At 57.6% G+C, this 21,093-nt stretch overlaps 1 protein-coding gene across 2 annotated transcripts; it reads left to right on the top strand.

Annotated features, from left to right (window-relative positions):
• Positions 1-2,714: 2,714 nt before the first annotated feature.
• Positions 2,715-15,952, top strand: LOC140896864 (uncharacterized). 2 transcript variants are annotated; one of them, XM_073308905.1, is made up of 6 exons: positions 2,715-2,857; positions 10,252-10,389; positions 11,298-11,438; positions 11,826-11,972; positions 12,138-12,308; positions 15,801-15,952. In XM_073308905.1, exons 1-6 carry the CDS (start codon positions 2,779-2,781, stop codon positions 15,839-15,841), a joined length of 717 nt encoding a protein of 238 aa, XP_073165006.1. In that variant the 5' UTR covers positions 2,715-2,778; the 3' UTR covers positions 15,842-15,952. The 2 variants fall into 2 exon arrangements, with proteins under 2 accessions (XP_073165006.1, XP_073165005.1); XM_073308904.1 differs by lacking the exon at positions 15,801-15,952 and having other exon boundaries at positions 12,138-12,493.
• The last annotated feature ends 5,141 nt before the right edge of the window (positions 15,953-21,093 follow it).

Raw genomic sequence — 21,093 nt, forward strand, 5'->3', positions numbered from 1 at the left:
GCAGCTGGGGTGCAGGCTCAAGGGGCAGGACACTGGAGAAATGACTCACACAGCTGCCATGGGTGCTGGGCATTTCCTCTCTAACCCTTGAGAGCGCCCACAAGCCCAGCTTTGCCTTTGGCTCAGGGATCCTGGTCTCCAGAGAGCCGAAGCAGCAGCCACCTTCTGGCGTTATTTATTACAAGCCGGGTGTGCAGACGCTCTTTAGCATGACGCAGCATGAAGTGCGTGGTGACGTCACTAAGATACATTCAGGATTCCCCAGTCACTGTGACCCAGCAGCCACCCCAGCCGGGGACTCTCCTGAGAGTTACTGGGCTGGTTTCATTCCGTGTCCCTTTGATCAGCAGTGAAAGGTGACGGTATTGTCCATACTCCTGCAGTGCATCCCCAGGCAAACTCCCTGGCCTCCAGGCCTTTCCCTGGCTCAGGACCTGAGGATTTCAGAAATGTCCTGACCCTTGAATCAAGGCATGTCCCTTGTGTTTCAGAAGTGGAGCGGCTGTCTGCGGTGGCAACGTGCCTGGGGGAGCCAGGGTGTCCCCAATGCAGACAGGCAGAGAACCCGCACACACAGGCTGCAATGCCCTGCTGCAGGGGCTCCTGGCAGCCTTGTATTCAAACTGCCCCAGCACGTCAAAGGAGAGCTGGGGGGTGCCCTGGATCCAATGGCGTTGCCTCTCTGGGAGATGATAAATCACTCAGGGGGCTTTCAGGAGGCAGCCCTACCCCACTCCTAGGAACCAAGTCTGTGTCTCACAAAAGAAGCTTTTATAAAAAGGAGAAAACCCAGCGGTAATTTGGGGAAACGCTGTAACCAGTAAGTCAAACACCCGCCTGCAGCATCTTGGTGTCAGGGGGCTGCTGGCCCCCCACTGAAACTTGGGGCGGGGGGGTTGGTTCCCCTCTCCCAGTGCCAAAAGAAAGGGGGAGGGCCACAGGAAATCAGGACTGACAGTCCCCAGGGCCAATGGGGAGAGGCCAACGCTCCAGGTCAGGCTGATTGACAGGGCAGACAGGCCAATGAGGGGGTCAGGAGGCCAGGGTCCCGTGTGAGGTGGAGCGGCCAGGGCCGGGGCCAGAGGGGCAGAGCTAAGGGGAGAGCAGGAGCCCGGCTGGGCTGGGAGCAGGGCCAGAGCCGGGGCCAGAGGGGCAGAGCTAAGGGGAGAGCAGGAGCCCGGCTGGGCTGGGCTGGGAGCAGAGGGGCAGAGCCGGGGCCAGAGGAGCAGCCCCAGGAGCTGAGCTGGAGGCAGGGTGTGAATGGGGCTGGGGCTGGGGCCGGAGCCGGGGCCGGGCACGTGAGCGACTGGGGAGTCCAGGGGCCCCGGGCCCCAGGCCCAGCGCAGGGAGGCCCCAGGCATGAGGCCTTGTAGGTGGGGCTGGGAGGGGCTCGTGACCCCGACGGGGGCCAGGCTGGGGGGATGGGCCCTGCCCCCTAGCACCTGTGGGCATGTGGGCACCGCCAGAGCAGGGTGCGAGCCCCGGTGTCACGGCAGCACAGCCAGGGCCTGGGCAGGGGCCTGGGACATGCGAGGGGCAGGCTGGGAAAGTCCCTGTGCCCCCGAGATGGCCGAGGGTGGTGCCCTGGGTCCACTGGGCAGGGTGAAATGTTTCCGTTTCAGCTTCCCCTTTTCCCGTGTTCTCATTAGTTGCTGGTTAATAAATTGTATTTGCTCTGAACTCTGCGGTGAGCAGTGGGGCAGGGAAGCGTCCGGTGCGGAGAGAGCACCCCGGAGTGGGGACAGCCAAGCCCTTGTCCTACGTGACCATGACAAGACTGCGGGCCCAGGCCCCACGAATCCTGGGCCCAGCCATGTTGGGATTATGGGGGGGTCCTCGAGGGCAGGCCGGCCTGCGGGTGAAGGGATTGGGAGCAAGGACTCAGATCCGTTCCCTGGCCCATTTCACCGGGGTAGTGCATATGCCAGGAAAGTTCCCCACAATAGAGGGACCATTTCCCCTCTTACACAGACATCTAAGATGTCGAGCAGATTGCTCCACTGTTTGTGGCTCCTATGACCCCGTTGTAATAAATCTCCCCTGTCCCGTGATGTCCCTGCAGCTCATAAAAATACCTGGAAAGCACAAATGTGCTGCTCTGGGAAAGCAATGGCATGACGGACATTCACACGGTCCCCCAGCCCACGTCCTCCTGCCAGGACCACCGCTGGGTGATGCTGTGCTGCCGGGAGGGCTGTTGTCAGGGCCAGAGGGTTTGCTCCTACCAGGGTCATCACACCCTCAGGGGAACGTGCATGAGCCACTCATACGGGGTCAACAACCCTAAAGGGGACATGTGAGTACTGCTTCTCTGGGGTCATCACAGCCTAATGGGGAGGTGGTGGTGGGAGCCCCAAAACCTCCCCACACACCCTCCTCTGGTCACATCCCAGAGACGAGGGTCAGGGGCACAGAAACATTCAGCCCCCATCGTTAGACATCAGCTGAGAGAACCCGCGGGGCGGGGCAGGACGGGGGGCAATTGAGCTGGACGGGGCGTGATCCAGAGCACATGACCACAAACAGGGATAGCACAAGCCTTTGGGGGGAAACATGAGCTCACCTCTGCAGCCTGTTATTACATTTCCACCTTCCTCACACCAGGGATGTTTCCTAACTCTCGCAGGGCCCTGCTGCTTCCCTGTTCCCTTTGGGAGGGGCAGAAACCGGGGGCAGCTCTCTTGTGTAATGTCCCCTCCTGTGGCCGCAGTACCAGGCTGGCATGATTGTATATAAGCTGGTGCAGCTTGGCGCTGGGTATCCTGGCATAGCAGCACCATGAAATCAGGCCTCCTCCTCCTGGGGCTCCTCACCCTCTGGGCTGATCCGCCGTCTGCCTCTGGGCAGCTCCATCAAGGTGAGGGCTCCCTGCCCCTGCCTCCCCAGCCAGCCTGGCTTCCCTCTGCCTGCCCCCAGCCCTACAGCCTGCCCCCAGCCCCCTTCGCTCTCGGCGGCTCCTGCCCCAAATCCCCCACGCGACACAGCCCCTCGCAGCATCCCTGGCTCTGCCGCCTGCCCCAGTGTCTCCAGCCCCCTGAGTGTGGGGCTGTCCCCGTGCCTGACCCCATTTCGCCCCAGTGAGGCCTCCTTGCTCTTCTCCTCCCGCTCCTGGGACACTGAGCCCCCCTGGCTCTCCCCAGCCCTCTGGCTGCTCCTGGAGCCTTTCTACCCTCTAGGGCCTCCCAGGTGAGCCCCCCATGCCCATGGCTCCAGCCAGTGACTCCCAGACAGCCCCCCTTGAACCCATCTCCCTCCGGGCCAGAACGCAGCCTGGCTCTGGGTTGTGCCCTTGGGTGTCTCCCTGCCATGCATGGCTCAGTGTGAGCTCTCTTCCCTCCCCTTCCCCATCTCTGGGATAACCCCCATGCTCTCCGTCACCCCTCCCCCCACATCCAGGCCCTCCGCATGTCCTGCCAGGGTCTTTCTCTGTGACACCCCCAGGTTCACCCCCAGGCAATGGGACCCCCCACCCCACCAGCTACAAAGGCAGGTGCCTTCCTGCATTCAGGCAGCCCCAGTTGGGCCAGCTGCAGAACATGCTGTCCCTGCAGCGGGGAGCTTCAAACGGTGCCAGGGACCACAGGAAAGGGGGAGACGTTTCCTCAGGAGCAGGGAGGCTGCTGGGGGCTGCGAGTGAGCTCGGGCTGGAGGGGACAGCCGCCCCTCCCCCCACGCACTGGTGGGGGCAGACAGGTACCACCAGGTTGATATGCAAGGGGCCCTGGAGGGCTGCTTCTCGCCAGCGACCTCTGGCAGGACCTGGAGAGCAGCTCCAGGGGCTGCAGACACGTGAACTGCAGCTGGAGTCTGGACAGACCCCGCAGGGGTGAGCTGAACTCCTGCCAGGACCAATGAGATCGTGCAGGAGCGGGGGCTCCCGCCGGGGAGCCAAGGGCAGGAGACTCACCAAGCCTACGGCCGAGCCCAGGCTGGGGGTGGGTCGACTGCTCACCTCTCCCGGCTGCCCGGACAGCAGCCCGGGCCCTAGGAGATGGACTGCATGGGCTGTAACCTCTCCCCTCCCTGCCCCACCAAACGATCCCCCCAGGATCTTCCTTCTCCGCTGCTCAGCCCCTGCCCCCAGGCCATTTGGACAGCTCTGCTCTGGCTCCTCATTCAGTTTTTATCCAGCCTCTCCCTCATCCCCTCCTCTGCCCGCGCCTCTCCCAGAGGCCTGCCTTGGGCTCCTTTGCCACCTCCTACACCCCACGCTGCCTCTGAGCCCCATGCACCCCGCGCCTTCCTTCCCCACTGCCAAACACCCGTAAACACTCCCTTCCTGCATGCAGCCGTCCTGCGGTCCGGGCTGCCCCGGGGCCTCTGTGCCCTGGAGCCCCTCAGGCTGGCCGGCCCTAGTCATGTTTGTTGCCCGCTGAGCTGCGCAGACTACGGGTCCCTCCAGTCATAAATACTGCTTGTCCGACTGTGGCCACAGCTGTCTAGCCCTAGAAATGTGCTCTCCAGAAAGATCCCCCTCCCCTCCTGGGGACCAGAGACCCTGTCTGTGTCTAGTAGTCTGAGACTCCCTGGTAGATCTTGGCTTTCTTTCAAACCCATCTCCTCGCCTGCTCTGCAACCCAGCCTCCAGGAGGTGTCAAAACATCGATTATGGCAGCTGCCAGGGCAACAAAACAAGTTAAGGCTCTCCAGGAGAGTCAGGTGGCAGCAGGAAATCCTGCCCATCAGCCCCCCTCCCCTGTGCCTGGCCTGGGCTGCTCATCTCTACAGGCCAGGGCTGGAATCATGCCACTGCTGTGATAACTGGGCCTACAAATTTGCTCTAATTGTGAGCACGAGGATTAAAGGGCCGTGAAAGTTCATAAGATGTAACAATACCGCAGAGCAACAAATGCTGACGGGGAAGGTAGGAAAAGGAAACCGCCTGAATTGATCTAGATCAGGGGTGGCCAACCTGGGGCTCCGGAGCCGCATGCGACTCTTCAGAGGTTAATAGGCGGCTCCTTGCATAGGTGCCGACTCCGGGGCGGGAGCTACAGGCGCCAACTTCCCCATGTGCTGGGGGGTGCTCACTGTTCAACCCCTGCTCTGCCCCAGGCCCTGCCCTCCCTCCACCCCTTCCCCCAAGGCCCCTGCCCCTTCCCCAAAGCCTGCCATGCCCTCGCTCCTCCCCCTTCCCCACCAGAGCCTCCTGCCAAGCGAAACAGCTGATGGCGGCGGGGGAGAGGTGCTGGGGGTTGATGGGGGGCTGCTGACGTATTACTGTGGCTCTTTGGCAATGTACATTGGTAAATTCTGGCTCCTTCTCAGGCTCAGGCTGGCCACCCTGATCTAGATAAAAGGCCGTACCGATGTGGTTCAAGGACTGTGTTGAAATCACACTTGGTAAAAACAGAAGATGTGGAACCAGAAAATAATAACCCAAATTGGTGTGTTAGATATTAGACCTAATTGGTGGACAAAATATTGAGGGTCCTGGGCTATTCCACCCTCTGCGCTCCCTTTGTGGGTCCTCAGAACGTGAACAAGGAAGTGTTATTTAACCCTTAACATAACACAAGAGCCAGAGGCCAGCCAATGAAATTAACAGGCAGCAGGTTGAAAACAAACATAAGGAAGTGTTTCTTCACACAACGCACAGTTAATCTGTGGAACTTGTTGCCAGAGGATGTTGTGGAGGCCAAAAATTAATGGGGTTAAAAAAAGGATTAGATAAGTTCCTGGAAGATAGGTCCATCAATGGCTATTAGCCAGTCAGGGATGCTACCCCATGCTCTGGGTGTCCCTAAATCTCTGACTGGAAGAAGCTGGGACGAGACGACAGGGGATGGGTCACTTGATGATTACCTGTTCTGCTCAGACCTGCTGAAACATCTGGCATTGGCCCCTGTCAAGAGACAGGTACTGAGCTAGATGGACCATTGGTCTGACCCAGTCTGATGAAACAGAGAAACTGTCAGCTAGCACAGCAGGAGTTAAGGAGAGCCTTTGGGCCCAGCTAGCCCACCCCCGACCCTTGAATCAAGGCATGCTCCTTGTGTTTCAGAAGTGGAGCGGCTGTCTGCGGTGGCAACGTGCCTGGGGGAGCCAGGGTGTCCCCAATGCAGACAGCCAGAGAACCCGCACATACAGGCTGCAATGCCCTGCTGCAGGGGCTCCTGGCAGCCTTGTGTTCAAACTGCCCCAGCACGTCAAAGGAGAGCTGGGGGGTGCCCAGGCTCTAATGGCGTCGCCTCTCTGGGAGATGATAAATCACCCCGGGGGCTTTCAGGAAACAGCCCTACCCCACTCCCAGGAACCAAGTCTATGTCTTACAAAAGAAGCTTTTATAAAAAGGAGAAAACCCAGCGGTAATTTGGGGAAATGCTGTAACCAGTAAGTCAAACACCCGCCTGCAGCATCTTGGTGTCAGGGGGCTGCTGGCCCCCCACTGAAACTTGGGGAGCCTTGGGCTTCTTTGCCACCTCCTACGCCCCACGCTGCCTCTGAGCCCCATGCACCCATCACCTTCCTTCCCCACTGCCAACAATCCATAAACACTCCCTTCCTGCATGCAGCCTTCCTGCTGTCCGGGCTTCCCCGGGGCCTCTTTGCCCTGGAACCCCTTAGGCTGTCCGGCCCTAGTCATGTTTGTTGCCAGCTGAGCTGCGCTGACTCGTTATCAAGTCTCTACGAGCATCGTAGCATGTGTAAAAAGAAAAGGAGTACTTGTGGCACCTTAGAGACTAACCAATTTATTTGAGCATGAGCTTTCGTGAGCTACAGCTCACTTCATCAGATGTTTACCGTGGAAACTGCAGCAGACTTTATATACACACAGAAATCATGAAACAATACCTCCTCCCACCCCACTGTCCAGCAGGACAGTGGGGTGGGAGGAGGTATTGTTTCATGATTTCTGTGTGTATATAAAGTCTGCTGCAGTTTCCACGGTAAACATCTGATGAAGTGAGCTGTAGCTCACGAAAGCTCATGCTCAAATAAATTGGTTAGTCTCTAAGGTGCCACAAGTACTCCTTTTCTTTTTGCGAATACAGACTAACACGGCTGTTCCTCTGAAACGTAGCATGTGTGTTATTAGATGGATTCACCAGATGGGGGGAAAACCCGTGGGGTGAGACGCTGGGGTGGTTGTGAACTGTCTCCTTTAATGAGAGGTTTCAGAGTAACAGCCGTGTTAGTCTGTATTCGCAAAAAGAACAGGAGGACTTGTGGCACCTTAGAGACTAACCCATTTATTTGAGCATGAGCTTTCGTGAGCTACAGCTCACTTCATCGGATGCATCACGAAAGCTCATGCTCTAATAAATGGGTTAGTCTCTAAGGTGCCACAAGTCCTCCTTTTCTTTTTGTCTCCTTTAAATGGCACTGTTCCTTTTTCTTGTCGTGTGACTGGCTGTCACGGCGTGTGGGGGAGTCCAGGCCCTGCACCCCTCTTCCTGGGATTCACTGAGACTCTCAGCCAGCCAGTAAAACAGAAGGTTTATTGGACAACAGGAACACAGTCCAAAACAGAGCTTGTGGGTACAACCCGGACCCCTCAGTCAAGTCCTTCTGGGGGAGCAGGGTGTTACCTCCCCCTCCCCCTCCCGCTCCTGGCTCAGGTGACAGGCTCTCAGGTCTCCCATCCCCAGGGCACATTCCCAGGTCAACACTCCCCCCTCCCTGCTGCGTCACATCGTCACACTGGCTCCCTAAGTCACTTCATGTTGTTTCTGCCCCTGAGCTGATGCCTGAAGCATTTGGAACCAGGGAATGAGGAATGTCCAGTTGTGCCCAGTCTGGGGTGGAGCATCAGCATCATCCGTGCTGAAGCGTGTGAAATGTATGAGAGCCACTAATATTTTCCTGATGCCCAGCGGCTGCCTCAACTCTTCAAAGGGCAAATACTAGTGAACACGTGTTGGCGAAGCCACTTTTCCCTCGTTGCTCAGTCCAGCATGTCCTGTGCAGCAGAGCGCCCTGCTGTCAACACGTGTACCTGGGAGTGTGGAGATGGGTCAGGGCAGGCGCCATCTGTTGTTCGGTGCAGCTCACTCCTGACCCCTCGCTGCGTATGCCCGTGACAGGGTATCAGTCACACAGATTGATACTCAGGCTATGTCTACACCACTGGCTCTCAGGCTTTCTGGACTCCTGTGCCCCTTTCAGGAGGCTGATTTCTCTTGCGTACCCTAAGTTTCATCTCGCTTAAAAACGACTTGCTTGCAAAATCAGATGTAAAAATCCCAAAGGGTCACAGCGCACTAGTACTGAAAAGTGGCTGACTTTCTCATTGTGACCGGACAATGACAAAATAAGTCAACTGGAATATAAAGATTTTGCGTACGTGTCAGTGTTGAGCAGATAGAGCTGTACAAACAGGTCAGTGTCTGTAGGAAATTTTAGTTTGTTCTGACTTCGCTAGTGCTGTTTCTGTAGCCTGTTGTAAAACTAAGCAAATCTCTAGATGAGGGGATGTATCCCCTGGAAGACCTCTGTGTACCCCAGGGGTTCACGTACCCCTGGTTGAAAACCACTAGTCTACACCACGGCTTATCCAGCAGAACTTACGTTGCTCAGGGGTGTGAATAAGCCACCCCTGAGTGAGATAAGTTACACCAGCCTAAGCAATGGTGTGGACAGCCGATGGGGAGCTTCTCCTGCTGACAAAGCTACAACCGCTCGTTAGGGGTGGATTAATTAAGTAGATGGGAGAGCGACTCCTGTCGGCTTAGAGCAGGTCCACTAGAGACCTGCGGTCGGTGCAGCTGTGAGCTCTCGAGGGGAGCCAGAGCCTAAGGCCCGGAGCTGCCTCCCAGCCCTGCTGCTGGTGGGAAGCTCTCCCAGCTATCTCCGTACCTGTGACATGTAAAAGCCCAAGAGCCAGACCTCTGGGCTGGTCCTGCCTTTGCAGAACAAAGGCAGAAGGAGGGGATGGCACCTCTGGGTGCCCTTGTTTCCAACCCCCACTTGGGCGGGATGCGGGGGTTGACCTGTATTATACGATGCTGTGTCATAAGCCAGGATCTTTACAGACCCACAAGAATATATTACAACAGACCCTGCTGGGGAACAGGGTAGAGAGCACAGCAAAGAGGATTCACCCTGAGAGAGGGGCCTTCTCTCTGTTGCTTTGTTTCCCTTGTCTTGATTGCTCTGACTTTACACTCGTTTAAGTCATGTAAGGGCCCTGCTGTGGTGGGGGTTTGCCGTGTGGCCCCCCCAGGTGGGACTGGCTCAGGCTGGGGTTCATCTTTAATTCCCGTGCCCATCTCAAAGCATGCCCATTGGATCCCTCCCAACCAGCCTCCTCCTTGAGGCCTGTGTCTCTAGTGACATGCAGTTGAAAACAAGCCCTGAAATTGCAAGTTTTCCGGCTGTCTTTGGGGAGCGGAGGAGGTCACCCCTTGTCACGGAGTCCCTGGGCGATGCTCTGGAACTGCTCCCCATGAAGCCAGTCAGGACTCTGGGGAAGTCTCCTTTCTGGGAGCAGCCTGTCTGCAGGACACACAGCTCACACAGCTTCCACCTTCCTGGGTCTGACCTCGGAGCATTCAGCATCCTCTGCCCCTCCGTGCGCTTCCCCCAGCGAGTCCACTCAGGCGGGGTCCTGGGGAAGCCAGAGGGTCCTGCACCCCAACTCCGCAGTCAGACGTGACTCTCAGCCAGCCAGTAAAACAGAGGTTTATTAGATGACAGGAACATGGTCTAAAACAGAGCTTGCTGGTGCAGAGAACAGGACCCTTCAGCTAGGTCCATTTTGGGGGGCAGTGAGCCAGACAACCACGTCTGCCCTTCACTCCATGTCCCAGCCAGCCCCAAACTGAAACTTCCTCCAGCCCCTCCTCCTCTGGGCTTTGTTCCTTTCCTGGGCCAGGTGGTCACCTGATTCCTTTGTTCTCCAACCCTTTAGCTTTCACCTTGCAGGGGGGGGAAGGGCCCAGGCCATCTGTTGCCAGGAAACAGGGTGTCGGCCATTCTCTGTGTCCAGACCCCTGCACACACCTGCCCTCTAGGGCTCTGCAATGATCATACACCCTTACCCCACCACCTAGATACTTAAGAACTGCCTACGGGAAACTGAGGCACCCCCCACAATATTCGGAGGAAACATTAAGAACAGTCCCACTTCGTCACACCCCTGGGGGGTGAGCAGTTAGATTCCTCCATCCCTGGGTGAGGGGGTAAAGGGAGGGAGAGTCCGTTGCCTGGATATGACCCCCTTGCCTCAGGATGCTTCTCTTTCCCTGGCCTGGCTGATGTGTCTGCCCCACGCTCTGTAACCCCGGTTCTCTTCCCATTTGTTTCCAGTGAAAAAGGGCGAGTGCCCCGCTCCCATTCACTGGGCTGTGAACTGCCTTATGTTCTGCTCCACTGACGCTGACTGTCCCGGATCCGAGCGCTGCTGCAGCACCGGCTGCGGGAGGGAGTGCAGACTCCCCGTAGGAGGTGAGGGGCTCTCCTTCTCCACCCCACTCCATCGGTGCTGGGAGCCGAGAGCCAAGGCCTGGTGACCCCATGGCCACGCCCACCCCTTTGGGCTCCCTATTTTAATATTAACAAGGTGGCCACGGCCCCCTGAGAAAGTCTGGACACCTGCAGCCATGATAGCCCCATGAATCCTGCTTCCAGGGCCCAACCCCACCCCAACGGGCATGGGCCTGGCCCCCACCCAGCCAAGGGATGGTCAGAATTGGGGCCCAGCAGGGCCTCCCTGGTGTGCGGGAGTGACACAGAGTACGAGGATCCTGATGGGGAGGTGGCATCTCGGATTATCCTGATTACAACGGTGGTGCTCAGACGCTACGGCGATAAATGGACCATGTCTGCTGCTTCCTGCCCAGTCCAGCAGCAACTGCCCATTCTCACCCTGCGTTTGACCCAGAAGGCAGGAGACCCTCATCTGGATGGCCCCGGGGCTCTGCAATAGTTGCCTTCAGTGACTCAAGACACTAGATTAGACATTAGGGAAACCGTCCTGGCAGGGTGGTAAAGCACTGGAATAAATTGCCCAGGAGGCTGGAATCTCCGTCACTGGAGGTTTTGAAGAGCAGGTTGGACAAACCCCTGTCAGGGGTGGTCAGATAATACGGAGTCCTGCCTCCGTGCAGGGGACTGGGCTAGAAGACCTCTCGGATCCCTCCCAGTCCTACGTTTGCAGGCCCCCCTGCAGCCCTGCAGACAGAGACCTTAGCGGACACTCTGAAGCGGGCGGTGTGTGCAAGGCCAGCGACCTGGGCGGGTGGGGGATCAGCCTGCTCGCGGCTGCAGGAGCACTATGTGGTTACATAGCAGCCTTCCCATTGGAACAAGTCCAGACAACGCTGACCCTGCTCTCTCGCTGTTCTGTTCCCCAGTAAACCCAGGGTACTGCCCGCAGTTCGACCCCAGCATTATGACCATCTGCCTTGTGGAATGCAATAACGACAGGGAGTGTGGACTGGGCCGGAAGTGCTGCAGCCAGGGATGCCATGTGTACTGCATGTGGGCTGTGCCAGGTAACTTCGCACCTGGGAGTGGGGGACCAAAGGCGGGGTACTTGGTCCTGCCTATTAGATGAGCCCCCCGGACATTCTGAGTAATTCAAACTGCTACACAAGTGGGGCCGGGTCTGAGAATGGACGTGGGGCAAGGGACAGAGCTGGGACAGGCAGGAGACTGACTGAAGGGGGTCTAAGGCCCGGGGGCATGCGGCTGAGCGTGGGGTGGGAGGGTCTGGGGGGAAGCCGCAGGGACCAGTCCTGGAGAGGCGCAGACCAGGACGGCAAGGAAAAGCCTTGGCCAGAGGTCAGATCTGGGGCCTGGCTCCAGTCCGTGGTGCAGGCCTGTGCGTTTGGGGTTTGTTCCCCATAGAGACATGAGCTGTTGTTGTTTCCCTTTTCCAGCCAAACCTGGCACCTGCCCCAAGAGGACAGTGCTGCAGACGTTCGCGCCGTGTGAGAAGAATAAGTGCAGAGACGACAGGGACTGTCCCAACAGGAAGAAATGCTGCTTTACTGGCTGTAGCCTCGGCTGCCTGGCCCCTGGAACAGGTACCAGCAGCAAAGATAGAGGGGCCTGAGGAGCCCCCAGCCCCACAGCACTGGCCAGGCATCCTGTGGGCCAGAGACATCCCCACTTCCCCACCAGTCTGGGTTCACTAGCCTGAGCTCCCTTGCAGATCTCTGCCCTCCTTATAACCCCTCTCCTCTCTCCAGGTGACGTTTGCCGACTCCCGCCTGAGAGGGGCCCTTGCGCACAACGGTTCCTTCGCTTCTTCTACAACCCGGCCTACGGGATGTGCCAGAGATTCTTTTATGGCGGCTGCCGGGGCAACGGGAACAACTTCAAAACTCTCCGGGCGTGCCAGCAGGCCTGCAGGACACTCGGTAAGGGGCCCGAGCGCGTGAACCCGCCGGCCTGGGCTGGGCAGCTCAGCAAGCTGGGACAGGCTGAGAATTAACGCAGCTGCCGGCCGGACTGGTCACCGGGAGTGCAGGGTGGGAAACGGGACTGAAGCGAAAGAGGTTGCTGGTTCTGGGGCTGGATCCTAGCCCTGCTGTGGGAGGCCAGGGCAGGGGAGACGATCATGGAAATCAGTTCATAAAATGTTCCGCATACAAATCCGTGTCGTAAGTATTCACAGGCCGACGCCCCTGGCTGTGCCTGCAAGGAGCGCGGCATGCAAACGGCCAAGAGCTGTCGTAGGCACGCGTAGACTGAGAGTCTGCATCCACGGGCCATAACTGTTAGCAAATGAGGGCTTTGCACGTACATTTTGTCTGCCTAACCGTAGTTCCTGAAAATCCGGCACTAAAGGTTCTTCAACTAATATGTAAATGAAGTGACCATTAAGAAATGTTTTTTCAGGGTTCAGATATGCCCTAGTGACCAAGTCCTCTTTTAGCCCCATCTCCCACCCCAGCTGGAGACTGGGTCCCAGTTAGATTTCAATGGGGAGGCTGAGCAGCTGTCTCTCCGTGCTCTGTAGCTAATGTGACCCGCAAGCCCTTGTGGGGCCCGGCCCATGTTCAGCCTACAGTCGCACCGACTCCTACGGCTCAGTCACCAAGGCATGGGACGAGGTCGTCTGTGGCACTGCCAGGGCACCGGGAACAATTTGGCACCAGAGCCGGATGTCTCAGGGCCTGTGGAGGAGCTGGGAGGCTATGTCTAAACTACCACTTTGGCCAGTATCATTTCTGTTATTCAGAAGTGTGAAAAAACACCCCCCTGAGCGACGTACGTTTCACGGACAGAAGTGCCAGCGTGGACAGCTCTGAGCGGGCAGGAGATGCTGTCCCACCGACACGGTTACTGCCATTAGTTGGGAATGGATTAATTGTGCCAAGGGAAGAGCGCTCTCCTCTCGGCACAGAGCAGCTTCACGAGCGATCTGGGACAACGGTGCTGCTCGAAGCCTGCTGGCGTAGACGGGGCCTTAGGTGGGTGGTGAGCTGCCCCGGTCAGAGGGACAGTGCTGGAAATACACTAGGGGCCGTTCCCGTATCGCTGAAGGAGCGTCTGCGGCGCTGTTTGTGATGGGAAATGGACTAAATACAAGGGCCTATGGCCAGTTCTGGCAGTCGAATCCTAACTGTGCCTCTGGCAGCAGGGCCTCCAGAGCGTGAGAACCAGCCCCGGGGCACTGCTAGGAACCGGAGCACAAACCCCACCGGGCTGTGAGCTCTCTACCTGGGGTTCACCAACCAGTTATCCAGTGTGAACTCCTCAGGCACCATAAGAGCCTAGCCAGGGCGTCACGGACAGGCCCCTTGGGTACGCCGGTCTGTCTTGTCACCCAGGTGAGCGTAGCTTTGTGATAGCTGGTTCCTTACACCATCAATCACAGCAATAGTCCCCTTACCGCCAATAGCAAAGGGCCAGTCACTTACCCCAAGTCAACTGCACCTCAGACCTCACACCAAAGACAACGCTTCTAGCCAATCCTCTAATAAACTATCTAAAGATTTATTAACTAGGGAAAGGAAACCAGAGAGTTATTTACAAGGTTAAAGAAAGCCAACCTAGAAATACAAATGAGTTACGATCTCAGCTTTCACAAGGAAGCCGAAGCTTCTATCATGAGTAAGCTCCATATGCCCTTCAGGACTAGCCCTGGCTGAGCAGCTGTGGATCTGTTGCTTATGCCTAGAAACCCTGCCGCCCCAGAGTCCAAACTGCATCATGATCATCAGATCCTTCTGTTTGGGGCTTTTATCCCCACCCTTCCTCGTGTTCTCAGCTTCAGCCTCAGCTGATGGGAGGACTCCACTTGGATGACTCATCTTCACGGGGCGGGGAGGGCAAAACAATGAACATGGTTTGTCCTCTTTCATGTCCCACAATAGTCCACCTGGTATCAATGGACCTTTCCTGTTGGGCAGGATATAACATCTTCTGTAGGAGATCAGCCATTCACACTATTCTTGTCTTTCTCCTGTCTGGTGAGTTACACAGTCACAGAGGCTCACCGTACAACCGCTCAAATATTACCTTACACTGTGGGATACAGATGCTGTAAGTGAGATGAATGCAGGCAGCAACACACCAGCATTCAATAAAGAAGAAACACTAAAGAGATTCCTATCATTCTAATCCCTGTTTTAACAACACTAACGCACAGGTGAGCCAGACTGATTCCAGCTGTGTGTCTGTCACTGTTCCACTGAGACACAGGGACTCTGACATGAGCTGGCACCTGGATTGCGAGTGTCACACCAACCTGGCTTTGTTAGGATGGGGTGGGATAAAGCTCTGAGCTGATCAGGCAGTTGCCACATTGCTAAGCTGCTATCCTGTTGCTACATTTTGCGTTGGAACAGGAACTGAGCGGCCGCTTCCTGAGGCCGTTGGGCTTTCAGCTTCTGAAGCAACTGCTCCCCTTCTCCTGTTGCTATACAGAATAAACGGCTACCCAGGGAGGTGACTCTTTGCTGGCATGAGGGTGTAGCTGTGACGAGCCCTTGGCCCTCCCGCTCGCCACTCTGCACACGTTGGAAACACTGTTACTGTTATGGCCCCCAAAGGTGCTGGGCACAGACAGGATCTCACATCAGCCCAGCATGTGAGAGACGAGCTCTTTGTAGAGGATTCACAGATAACTACGGAGATGTTCGCTCCTGTGAGCTGTCCTGCCTCAGGCCCTCCCTTTGCATCCCTTAGTGCCGTGTTTATCCAACCTTCCCTCGCTGGAATAGGCAGGGCAGGGGGCCTGGCCACAAGGGGTCTGGGGTTCTGGCATGTGTCTCATTTTTGCATTTTGAAAAGGTCACTCTGGTCACAGACCTGCTCCGAGTGACCCAGCTCCCCCGGAGGCCTGGAGTCTGGGCGGAAGCTGGGGGTGCAGATTGCCCTCTCTCCCCCATGGAGCTCCCAGCTCTCTGGGGAGGAGGTGAAGGGCTGCGGGAGGCTGGCGTGGAGATGGGGAGAGGAGTGCCCAGGGATGATATGGGTGCTGCTGGCCTGGCCGGCTGGGTCTCCTGCCTCCTCCCCGGGGCTGCTCTGTGCCATGGAGTTTGCCCAGTGGCAGCTCCCGAGGTCACCCAGCCCCGTGCACTCAGCCCTGCTGCAAGGACGGCGACTGCCCAGGAAGGGCCGGGCGCAGCCACGTCAGCCGTGCCCCCAGCCCCCGCCTCAAAGCCGTGCAAGGCAGAACTGCGCTGACTGCACCTGACACCGGGAGGGATGGGGGGAACAGGGAGGACACAAACACAGCTGAGTGATGGGGTGAGCCCAGCCCCCTGCCTGCCGGGATCTCTGTGCCCAGCCCCCGCCCATGGGGCAGTCCAGGATTGCAGGTCCTTGCTGCTGTCACCTCCCTCCCTGCCCCCAGCCTCATGACCAGCCCCTGGCCTGACCGACTGCCCCTTCTTCCACAGGGCCGACCAGAGAGAGAGACCAGGAAGAGCCGAGAGTGTGACCGCAGGGCCTGTGTGGGGACAGGACAGGATCCTCCAATACGGCCCCCACCTGACACCCACCCCCAATCACCCATGGGCCTCATCTCACCCAGCACATGGGTTGTGTAATAAAGAGCTCAACTCAGCTGGCCTCCCTGTGATTTCCTGGATTGGGCCTCACTGTCCCTGCATGTCCGCCCGGGACAACCCCCCTCCAGCTTGCCATTATCCCATCTCTCTGGGCACTGACGTGCAGGGCCCTGGCTCGTCCCCCTTCCGTTTCTCAGCCAGTGACCCAGGCCCTGCTCCCAGCACTCGAGCTGCTGCCCCTTTTGGCGATGGTGACACAGCCTGACTCACCAGCCCTGCCATTGCCTGGGAATAGCTCTCGAGAACGGCCTCCATGTTTGTAGAGCCAGGCAGAGAGCTGCGTGGGCTGCCCTCTGCCCAGCGCCATGGGGCTGCCTCTGATCTCAGAGGTGCTCCTCCCTTTTGCAGTGGTGTCCAACGCTGCCTGCAGACTCGGACAGACCCTCTGTTGAGAGGCCCTGTGGCCTCCCAGTGCCTAGCCCCTAGGTTATTTCCTTCCCTTTGTATTTTGTGACTCAGGGAAGCTGCAGGAAGACGGAGTCGTTCTTTGTGGCTCCTGCTGCTTAGCCTTTGTCACTTCATAGCCACCCGGTCTGCGCTGTCTCAGCGGCCAGCTATGCTGTTAGCTGGATCCAGGAACAGCCTCCGCCAGGGGAGCAAGGGGACGGGGGCTGGGGAGCAGAATTATTTCAAAATCAGACGTTTGTGAAGTTCCTCCTTCGGCCCCAGCAGGAACATAATGCCTTGTGCCCGGCCCCACCCACTGCCATCATTCCAGCTCCCCAGGCGTTTCCTCAGGAGGAGGGGCCTTGCCCCCATGGCCGGGCCGTATTCCCAGGAAGTCATTACAGCGTCACCAGCCTAGATTCCCCTGGCAGTCCAATGGGGTGCTGCGTCTGTCCCAGGGGTGGCTGTGCAAGTCTGCGGGCACTGCTGCATCCCCTCCAAGATGTGGTGAACGGAAGGTTCCCGTGTGCTGGGTTTCAGAGTAGCAGCCGTGTTAGTCTGTATTCGCAAAAAGAAAAGGAGGACTTGTGGCATCTTAATTCCCCCTGCACGGAGGGACCCCCAAGGCCTGAGGCGTCTCTTCAGCAGCATTGCTAACCACCAGCATTCACAAGCCAGGAGTCAGACCCCCCAGACCATGAGACTGGCTTAAAAATCATGAGACTTAAAAAAAACAAAACAAAAAAAGATAGGGTGGGCTCTGTTCCTTTGCTGTCGGGCCTCTCGGCCTTCGGGCTGCGCTGGGACCATGTTTCCTAGTTTTTCTCTGCAGCCACGGGTGCTCGAACCTAGCTGGCGATTGTAAATGGAAGCTGAGATTCTCCTGTGGCTGCAGGCTGCTGGGAATGGGCGACAGGATGGATCACTTGGTGATTCCCTGTTCTGTTCATTCCCTCTGGGCACCCGGCATTGGCCACTGTCGGCAGACAGGATACTGGGCAGCTTGCCTCCTTGGTGAAGGATCCTGTTTGTTTCTTTCCATTCTCAGACTACGCCTTTGATCTCAGTTACAAACAGGACACCCCCACCCCTCCTGGTTCCTGTAGATTTTCTCTCTTGTAGATATCACTGGTCTCTGGCTCAGTATGCAAACTGGCATCCTGCAAAAGAGAAGAGTGAGGGGGGATTTGATAGCTGCTTTCAACTACCTGAAGGGGGGTTCCAGAGAGGATGGATCTAGACTGTTCTCAGTGGTAGCAGATGACAGAACAAGGAGTAATGGTCTCAAGTTGCAGTGGGGGAGGTTTAGGTTGGATATTAGGAAACACTATTTCACTAGGAGGGTGGTGAAACCCTGGAATGGGTTACCTAGGGAGGTGGTGGAATCTCCTTCCTTAGAGGTTTTTAAGGTCAGGCTTGACAAAGCCCTGGCTGGGATGATTTAGTCGGGGATCGGTCCTGCTTTGAGCAGGGGGTTGGACTAGAACCTCCTGAGGTCCCTTCCAACCCTGATATTCAATGATTCTATGGTTCATCCCTTGGGAGGCACACAATACACAGGAGTCTCATGGCCAGACTGAGAGGTAAGCGTCTGTTACCCCCTGCCTGCAAGGAACATGTCCAAGGCTGTCACCTCCTGGTGACCTCCCTCCCAGGACCTTGAGAATATAATTTTCAGTGCAGAGTTTTTTGCAATGATTATGACGACCAGTGGGCTACTGGCTGGTGGTAGAGACCTCACATTCCTCTCTGGTGAACCGTTATCCATGTATCTGACCGAGAGGATCCCTGTCAGACCCCATGCACTCCCTGTATTCTCTGCCAGCTGGCTCCAAGAGGTTTCTGGGTCACAGATGGCAAGCGCCACAGACCCTCGTGGGGAATACAGCCACATGAGCCATGGCTCTGTTCAGGATGCCGTGTCAGAATTGTGTAGCTGCAGTGCAAGAAACAAAAGGAGGAGTCTCCTGAGAACAATGGAGACAATTGTAAAAGCGTTTGGGGAGGTTTCCAAAGGCAACAGGCGTCCTGAAGGAAAGCTGCAACTGGAAAGAGACCCCACGGGGGAACCTGTGTGCTTACCACGAAGGAAACATCCCATGGCACTACGCTATCCAGTACACAAGGAGCTTGAGGTCTCCTAGCACCGCGACAGCCTGGGTAAGCAACATGGTGCAGGTAAAGAAGCCATCGGGAAGTGACGCATCTGCATACACCCAAGCCACTGAACCAGGCATTGACTAGATGCCACTATCCACTGCCCACAATGGACCTCTTGCCAGAACTCGCCACAGCCAGAATCGTTACGGTCTGTGATGTGAGGCATGAGGGTTTGGCACATAAGCCTGGTAATGGGTCCAGCCTGCTGACAACACCATTTGGTCACTACCGATGGCTGCCCATGCAGATGGCATAAGCCCAGCACCAGAGCTGTTCCAGAGAAGACTCACCCAAGTGCCGGCAGGGCTGCCTGGGGTGAAAATCATTGCAGACAATATCCTCATTGTAGGTGAAGGGAGCAAGGACCCACGAGCTGAATGAGACCATGGCAGAAAATGACAAGCTTTTCTACAGCGAAGCAGGGCCAAGAACATAAAAGTCAAACCCAGAAAAACGATACCGAGCGGTTGTCCCCGCCTCAGTACGTAGGGATCTCGTGCAAACAACACACGCCTCACGCCTGGACATTGACAGCTGGCTGGGATGGGCTGAGAGTGTGTTTACTGGCCAGGAACGAGTACACAGCTCTGCTCCTCCATCGAAGGCTGTGACATGGCTGGTCGTGTGAGACCCGCCAGCAGACGGAGATCGTGGCTTGCTGGACTCGGAGGCAGGTGACAGGGAGACAGAGACAGGTCGCTCCCGTGTGGTCTCCTGTTGAGAACGAACAAGCTCAGACTGTGTAACCCGCTGAGCGTGTGGTAAAGGCGGGACTCCAGCTTGGCTCTGTGCTAGCAGCCTCTGACCAAAGGGACACGGGGTTGGGGCTGGGCGTCAGGGCTTTGTTTTTAATGTGTGCGTTTGTAAAGGAGGGAAGCGGGATCATGATGAAGTTACAGGTTTGGCATCCCCTGTTCCTTCCGCTCACTTTAGTAAATTTCACAGCAAAAGTGCAGGAAAAAAGAGGGCGGGGGGAGCGCACCCACCCCACACTCACCCCTGCAGCAGCAGATCCCGACACTTGCAGCAGGTTTGGATAATTTGTGGTGCTGCCCAGAAGGGGTCCAAGTCCCCCGCTCCCTGCCTAAGGCTCTGGGAGGGAGTTTGGGGGTGGGGTGCGGGCTCTGGGATGGGGCAGGGGGTTGGGGTGGAGAAGGGGGCCAGGGGGGTCAGTGCTTGCCTTGGGCGGCGCCGGCTCCCGAAAGCGACCTGCACACCCCTCTGGCAGCGGCTCGGGGCGGGGGCAGCTCGTGAAGGCCCCCCCACACCCCCCAGGGCTGCAGGAACGTGCTGGCCGCCTCCCGGTGCGGAGTGGAGCGGAGCGTGCGGGCAGGGGGCCCGCTTAGGCTGCGTCGTTAACTTTAGTTGTTCAGGGGTGTGAAAAAACACTCCCCTGAGCCACAAACATGTCAGCGCTGAAAAGCGCCAGCAAAGACAGCTCGAATCCCCGTCGCTGGCGCGTTAGATTTACAGGGCTTAGGAAAGGGTCACAGTTCGATGTAACCCGTCGCCAGCTTCCTGCTGTGTGACCGCGACATGCAACAAAGCTTTTCACCACCCGTGGGGTGGTGGAAGGGGGCCAGAGACTTGCTGGGAACCCGGTTCTCAGTCAGCCTTGCAATGAACGGTGCTCGGCCTGTCCATGCTGGTTTCCAACGTGCTGCTGAACAGCAGCTGGGCTCTAACTGTGCCTGTCCTGGTGAGACAGACAGAAGCCAGGGAGTGGAAAATTCCCGGGGCTTTTCCCCAGCAAGCGGGAGCCTTTCGTCCGCCGGCAGGTGGCACTGCTGCACCGTTGATCCCCGGCCCCTTTGGGCCTCTCTCTAGGCTCGGGATGCTTTTCCCTGCCCGGTGCCTTCCCTGCTCCGTGCGTCTCGAAGCCCGAGGTGCTGGCAGCGCAAGCCAATGTGGCAGGCAGAGTGTGCCCTGCGACAGCTCGCAGCCAGCCGCCGGCACCAGGGCCTGTGCTGCCCGCTGAGCCCAGCCCAGGCACTGCAGAAGGGAGAAAGGGGATCTGGTGCAACGTCTTACCAGGAGCACCTCTCCCAGGACCGGTCCTTCCCGGTGCGTCGCCCTGCAGCCGGGGCATTTCCACCATGCCCTTGGGTTGGGTCAGCATCGCACCCTCATGCCGCAAAGGCTGCCACGGCCTGGCATCTGACCCAAAGGTGCGGTAACAGACCCGTAGCCAGCTAGGGCTCCTGGCTGCCCCTGCTCCGGCTCTCCCGCAATGGCCCAGCAGCACCAGGGTAGCTCATTGGGTCCACTCAGCAGAGGGCAGCTGCCCCGTGCCCAGTACCGCGTTCACTGCCATCCTTGGGGACACACTCAGCCCAAGGGCGCTCACGGGGCTGTACGGGCTCCCCGGGCCCCCCACACCTGCATCCAAGGCGATGATTTTGCCCTTAGCTTGCAGGGACTTGAACCCTGGACCTTCAGCAACAGCCTCTAGCATGGCAGCAAAAGGAGCGACTCCCTGGGCTGTGAGCCACAAGCCCTGTGAGGGCCGGTAGAGGGCACCATGGGCACACGCGGGCACCTAACGGCACAGCCCCTTCTATTAACAGCTCAGACA

Source organism: Lepidochelys kempii, chromosome 13 (assembly GCF_965140265.1).
Source record: "Lepidochelys kempii isolate rLepKem1 chromosome 13, rLepKem1.hap2, whole genome shotgun sequence".
Lineage (NCBI taxonomy): Eukaryota > Metazoa > Chordata > Testudines > Cheloniidae > Lepidochelys > Lepidochelys kempii.

Excerpts from the sequence above, each read along its gene's own strand:
- LOC140896864 (XM_073308904.1), top strand. The coding sequence starts at position 2,779 with ATGAAATCAGGCCTCCTCCTCCTGGGGCTCCTCACCCTCTGGGCTGAT. Across the intron at positions 11,439-11,825 it reads CTGCATGTGGGCTGTGCCAG|CCAAACCTGGCACCTGCCCC; the intron begins GTAACTTCGCAC and ends TCCCTTTTCCAG. Across the intron at positions 11,973-12,137 it reads CTGCCTGGCCCCTGGAACAG|GTGACGTTTGCCGACTCCCG; the intron begins GTACCAGCAGCA and ends TCCTCTCTCCAG.